The sequence below is a fragment of the Malurus melanocephalus genome, unplaced genomic scaffold (genome assembly GCF_030028575.1).
Source record: "Malurus melanocephalus ecotype Western Australia unplaced genomic scaffold, MMel_1.1 scaffold_143, whole genome shotgun sequence".
Taxonomy (NCBI): Eukaryota; Metazoa; Chordata; class Aves; order Passeriformes; family Maluridae; genus Malurus; species Malurus melanocephalus.
Window position 1 is genome coordinate 1,168,524 of NW_026623375.1, and position 6,540 is coordinate 1,175,063.

At 57.4% G+C, this 6,540-nt stretch overlaps 1 protein-coding gene across 1 annotated transcript in view; it reads right to left on the reverse strand.

The window, feature by feature from the left end:
* RAB26 (RAB26, member RAS oncogene family) overlaps positions 1 to 6,540 on the reverse strand; it is a 27,167-nt gene that overhangs the window by 19,668 nt on the left and 959 nt on the right. The window contains exons 4-5 of the mRNA XM_057371264.1: positions 6,361 to 6,537; positions 3,857 to 3,967 (exon numbers count right to left, since the gene is read on the reverse strand). Of these exons, the coding sequence (XP_057227247.1) occupies positions 3,857 to 3,967; positions 6,361 to 6,537 (288 nt within the window). The remainder of the gene's footprint in view (positions 1 to 3,856; positions 3,968 to 6,360; positions 6,538 to 6,540) is intronic.

Genomic DNA, 6,540 nt, shown 5'->3' on the forward strand with positions numbered 1-6,540 from the left:
GAAACATTTCCTGTGCCCACTGCCTGCCCAGGGCTCCTGGAGCTGTGCCAAAGCGCCAGGGCTGCCTTCCCCTGCCCCTCCTCTTGCAGCAGCACCGGAGCTCGTTTGGAGCTGGTTTGCTCCCTGTCCTCGGGGCAACAAGACAGGAGTGACACCCCTGCACACCTGGGAGAACACGAGGAGGAGCCACCCTGCTCTGAACTCCAGCACAAAGCGCTTCCCAGCGGTTTCATCGCCCTGATTAACACAGGAACCGTCACCCCTGCTAATGCAAAGAAGCTCATTAGCACTTCTTCCCAGGGAGAAAACGCTCGTCCTTAATTTTTTTTTTTCTTTTATGTTCTTCTCCTTTCAGGTCCGATTAGTACAAAAATCTTCACTTGCCCAACCCTGCAAAGCTCGGGGTTGTGAGGAGCGGGCTGGGCAGTCGCACRGAGCCCGGGTGTCAGCGGGGACAGGGACACAGAGGGCTCACGTGGCCTTTTGGCTTCCCTGCTTTGGCAAGACCTCCCTCCYGTCACTCAGCTGTCACGACAGGACACAAGCCCCGCTGGCTGCGCAGCTTGAATTTCTGTCGAGGTTTCTGCAGCGTTGCCAAAATTACAGCAAGAGGCAGCTCCTTCCGTGGCACTGAGAAAATCGCGATTCACACCCCTGAGCACCAAACCTGCTCTTTTCCAGCAGYCCCTTCTCCCTGGAAGCCGAGCACATGGAGTCAGGAAAGTGCACACGATGTGCTCAGAGAGCTGCTCTGCCCTCCCCTGTGGGATCTGTGGGGAGAGACCCCCCGAAACAGAGGCACCTGCCAGGGGAAGAACACCTCACACCATGGCTCAGCACGGCTCGTGGAGGGAAACAATTAAACCCCTCATTATCTAGTAATGAAACCCTGAAGGTTTCACACCTGTGACCCAGATGTGGAAAGCAGAGAGGGGTTTGTCCCACACCCAGAGGTTCTCCCCTGGCAGGGAGGCAGCTCAGGAACTCGGATGTTTCTGCTCAGCCAAAGCTGTGCTGGGAGCAGGACCCCTCACCCAGGGCTCTGCCTCGATGGCACCCACAATGTGGGGCTCACCCAGCACTGCACCCTCTGCCAACCCTGGCACCGTCCCAGCTGAACTGGAATCATGCCTGGAATCATCCCTAGGAGCTACAGATGCTCCCCCAGCAACCCAAATTTTCCCCGGAAGGAATGCTGAGGACTCAGTGCCTCCAAGCTCAAAGCCAACAGGTGCCATTTTGACGCCTTTTGTAATACTACAATCATCTTTATTTCCCCAGCATCAGTGGCTTGTTTTCCAAACACATTCAGATCAACATCCTTCTTTGTTTAAGAGATGATGATAAACAAACACGATGTGGGAGGTTCTCCCTCACATAAAACAGTAGGAGGGAACAAACCTCAGGGGCCATTAGAAATTGTAATGCCAGATTAATTTTAAATGGATTTCTATTCATTTACATTCGCTCTGGCCTATGTAATCCATTAACCATAGCTTTGGGTGTATCTAATGGTTTGACATCCTTGAAAAGGAGCAAGGGATCCTGGAGCCCACTGGGACCAGTGAATGGACTGGGAGAGGAGGAGAATGGCTTGGGGGGCATGGGGGCTGCCCCCTACACAGCCCCATCCCATTCAGAGCTCTTGCAGGGACCAGATGGCATCAGGAAGGGGGCAGATTGTCCCCAGAACAAYGTCAGGAGCTGAGCAGCTCYRTCCCCACAGTTTYCTGAGCTGGGATGGGCCCCAGGGARCCMGCAGATCCCGAACAAGGTCGTGCGTGCACAGGAGCGCAGCTGCCACACGCGCTGGCCTTGGGGAGCTCCCTGCAGCCTCYGGTGCCAGCAAAGCTCAAAGACTGGCACAAACCCTGCTAAAACCCCACAAAACCCCAAAATAACCTCTCTGTGCTCGTTCAGCACCTCTCACAGCAGGCCAAGAGAACGCAGCAAACCCCAGTGACACCTTCCCACCGCTGCCATCTTGCACGCAGCCTCGCCTGCTTCAGCCARMAAACCCCCTGCCAGACTCYRGGACTGCAGAGGGGAGGAARGAGCTGTGATACGCCAGTTTYGTGATTAAAAAGACACAAATTAAAACCAGCAGCAGCCTCCAGTGTTGCCACCCCAGAGCGTCATCTGCATGGTGGCACCCACGGAGAGAGGGACAATTACCCAGCAAACAGGATTATCCYAAAGGGAACGGAGATGCACATCAAAAAACTATTTCCATGTTCCCCAAAATTATGAATGCCTTATAAGGATGATAATAATGACTTCTAGGGCATACACATAATCTCCCCCACTGTATAATCTGCCCATTTCAGAGCCATGCAGCTCTAGCAGCTCTATTAGAGAAGTAAATTAACCCTAATTTGATTGCTTCTCAGTAACAGTCATTTCAGCGCGCTAATCAATAAGTCACAGGGTTTTATGGCTGCCCTCGGTATCAATCACTGCAATCAGTAATAAAATGCTTTTCATTTGAAAAACACCTGAAACACTGTGTAATTACCTTTGTATAAAATTACAGCCTCCAATTCACCCATTCCACCTGCTGCAACCCCCAGCCTGGCTGGGCACAGAACATCCTTCCTTCCTTCCTTCTGAGCTGTCCTTCATCCCTTCCCAATGTCACTGCACCAGCGTGTTATTACTCACACCCCAGCCAAGGAGAAGGTTACAAGAGACACTCATCKCCCAGAAATCCTCCAAGAGAAGCGAAGATCTGAGATCCTGCTGGGAAAAGGCGGCTGGGAAGACGCAACACTGGTATGTGGCATCACCACCAGCTCTTCACAGCACCCGCCAGAGCACCCAAATGGAGCCAAATCCATCACATGGAGACGGCACAGCCCTGGAGCAGGGAGAGCAGCACTGCCCAGACATCTTGGGAGGTGACAGGCTCACACTTTGGGGACCCAGATGGTTGGGGGACTCGTGAGGGACAGGGAGCAGCTGATCCTGGGACCAGACAGCCAAGCCAGGCACGCTGCCAGCTGCTGCTTTGGTGGCAAAAGCTGCCTCATGTGCCCTGTGCAGCTGCTGAAAGGCTTTTCGATGCCACCTCTGTAAAGTCCTTGTTCCTGCACTCTGCTGTCACACCCCAGGGATGGCAGCACCGCAGATCCCTTCACCAGAGCCTGCCTGAGCCACASTGTACCCAGGCAGTGCCCCCAGCAYGGGACTGCCAAGGAAAGGTTCCAGGGCTGGCACTCAGATGTTCCTGCCTGGCAAAGGATGCTCTGGGCACACCGGGGCACTGCAGGGCATGACGTGCTCCCCTTTCTTCCCCTCAATCCAGGTATTATTCCCTGCGTGGAGCAGGCTCCCACTGTCCTCACCGGAGTTGTGCAGCTCCAACCGCTGCCCTCACAACTCTCCCAGCACCGGGATACTCAAAAAAACCCTGAACCCTTAGAAACCCCTCAGCACAGCCCCCCAGGCCACAGGGAGTGGGGACTCATAGCGCCACAGCCCCCCATCAGCACCCCAAAGCTGTGCTCAGGAGGTTCCTCCAGGGCATTCTGGTTTAAATCCGTTTTGGTTTTGTTGTTTGCTGTTTCAAGAAAAGAACAACTCTTAAAAACACTGAAACCGCCTTAGGGAAATATTTTGACGGGCAGATCTCAGGTCCCGGTTGTTACAGATTATCCCCGGGATCCGGAGCAGAGGACACACTCCTCTGTCCCTGAGCAAAGCCGTAACAAAGATGTGCTGCTGCTGCCGCCAGATCCTGAGCGCCCCGGCTGACGAGCTCCGAGCCCTCGGAGCAATGTTTAGTGACTCCTCTGCAAAATCCATCACTCACCTGCCAGACCTGGAGAGGGCCCGAGGAGTCCCCCCAGGCACTTACCCTGAAGTCGATTCCCACCGTGGAGATGAAGCTGCCGGCAAGGAAGGCGCCGTCCTTGAAGCGCACCAGCAAGCAGGTCTTGCCGACCCCCGAGTCGCCCACCAGCATCACCTGCCAGGGAGGGAGGGAGGGAGGGAGGGAGGGTGTCAGGCTGCAGGTTTGGGGAAGGAAGCCCCATTGCAGGCATTACCCTATTCCATCACTGGGGTGGGCAGCAGATCCCAGTTGCTTGAGGGGAAAAAGCACATCCAAGAGCAATGGACTCAGATTTACTAAAGGATGGGGAGAAAAGGGAGTACAAGGACCCACAGAGGSATTATTGCCCCCCACCCGGCACCATGTCACCAAACTGCAGACACCTTCCCCTGACAGGCGCTTTACAGGTCCTCCATGGGGGCACAAACACCCCCTGGAAACCAAGAGGTGCCATCTGGGTGACAAAAACTGCCCACAGTCCCCAGCCCACCAAGTGTGGGGCTTTCTGGGAGGTGACACTGCCCCTGGGGAGACTTCAGGGGGTCCCCAGCCCAGCACCAGCTCCGGGGGTGCACTCTGTCCTCGCCTTCAATGRGACCCCCAGACCTCCACAGGAGCCAAGGGAGCAGCTCCCGGTGCCATCTGCCTCAGTTTCCCTGCCCTGGGCAGAGACAGGGCAAGCAGCTCCAGTTGCCACAAAACAGCCACGGCAGAGCTCAGGCTGCTCCCAAAGGCAGCTCCCCAAAACCTCTGTCCGAACCCACAGCCCTCCCGTCCCCGGAGCACTGACCCCGCTCCCGTCGGCACGGTGACAGTCAGAGATCCGGGACCGCGGAGCGGGCTGTGCCAGCTCCTTCCCCACCTGCCGTGGCAGTTCCCTGTCTCCCAAGGCGCTGGGAGCCTGCCGCCAACCATTAGCCCGTGACAGGATTTAAACGGTTTTACGGCAGGGACTGCCCTGGGTCACAGCGAGCCCTCCCAGGAGCCGGCACAAGTGGCAAATGCCACCAACACCCTGCAGCTCAGCCCTGAGAGGCAGCAGCAGCCCCGGCCGCAGGGGCAGCTCGTTGTGGGGCCGGAGGGCACTGCCGAGGAGGGCAGGATCTGCCCACGGTGCCCCACAGCCCAGCTGAGCCCCACCTGGTGTTCCACAGGAGCACCGGTGCCCTGGCACAGCGGGGTGAGGGCAGTCAGTGCCCACAGGAGCATCGGTGTGAAGTCAAGGGAAGGGCRGGGGGAAAGTAATTTTAGTGTCATTAATTTATTTTTTTTTATTTTCCAGGCATCCTTTTGGAATAGGTGCCCCTCAATAGCGGCTTTTCCCCATTAAGCACCGCCAAAGCCTCATCCAGGCATGCAGAGTGCCCAGGGCTAGGATCCAGCTCCATGCCCAGGACTTGGCCACTGCCTCAGGCACAGATTGGGAGAGAGGAAAGGGAAGGAGAAAGTTTAATAAACCAGATTTTTACTGGATACAAAGCAATTTCTGGCTGTCACTGGYTCAAAATCAGCCAGAACATTAGCAGATATTTTGTTTACTCGGTGAATTTGGGCTTATCTGAGACTCGTTTAGCCCATCCTTGTGCCATGGGGACGATGCCCAGGRAAAGCCCCAGCCTGGGCAGGCAGAGCTGAGCTCCAGGAGCTGAGGACCAGCGCAAACACGGAGGTGGCTCCATTTTAGGGAAGCTGTTGAACATTAATGCAGCTGTGTCAGGACCAACCACCTACCAAAGCAACCAAACACATTTCTGGAACGCCCCCCACCTACCCCACATCCCAAAGCTTAACACCACGACGGCTGCACCGACTGCCACGGGCACCAAGCTCTCAAAACCACACACCAAGGTGGCACTTGCCACAAAACAAACCCGTGTCCTCCAGGATCAATCCCCCGGGCTCGAACACAGAGATCTGTATTAGAAACACAGCGGGGGTTCAGCCAAAATCACTAAATGAGCCCCAAAATCATCAAGTGAGCTCCAAGCTGGGCTTGCATCAGGTCGCATGATGAAGCGGGGAGAACGCAAATGTGTTTGCTGTGTGATTCCCTCGCCAGGATCTGAAGCGGCAAGGAGAAGCCATCTGAGCCCGAAAGGCTGGGCACATCTCAGCAACAGCCGGAGCGCATTCGATGCCCCTCGAGAGGTGCCATCGCTCTGCTCACCCTGTTTTTTTTAGGTTAAAGAGGAGCCGGGAGGTTMCAGCAACTCCCCGGAGCAGCCTTTGGCCGTCACTTGCACAAGTCCCGCAGCAGCAGCTCCGCTGCCGGGGGCTCTGCGGGCGCTGCTCCCGCCGGGACCCCGACCGGGAGGCTGCGGAGGGGCGGGATGCCGGGGCTGGGAGGGAGGGAAGCCGGGATGCAGGGATACAGGGATGCAGGGATGCAGGGATGCAGGGATGCCCGCCCGGTCCTGGCCCCGGGGAACTTCGGGGACGCTACACCCGGCCCCGCACCCGCCTAACCCCGCACCCGCACTGACCCCACGCTCCCGCAGCCCTCCCCGCTGCCCTCGCCGGTCCCGCACCTTGAAGGCGAGATCGTAGAACTCGCCGCTGCTGCTCAGCGAGGGCCGGCCGGCCGCCGCGCCGCCGTTGCGGGGCAGCTCGGGGGCGGCGGCGGAGCTCCCCCGGGGGGCGGCGGCGGCGCGGCCGGTGGCCTGAGCGGCGGGGGGCAGCGCGGCGGAGGGAGCGGCACCGCCGCCCTT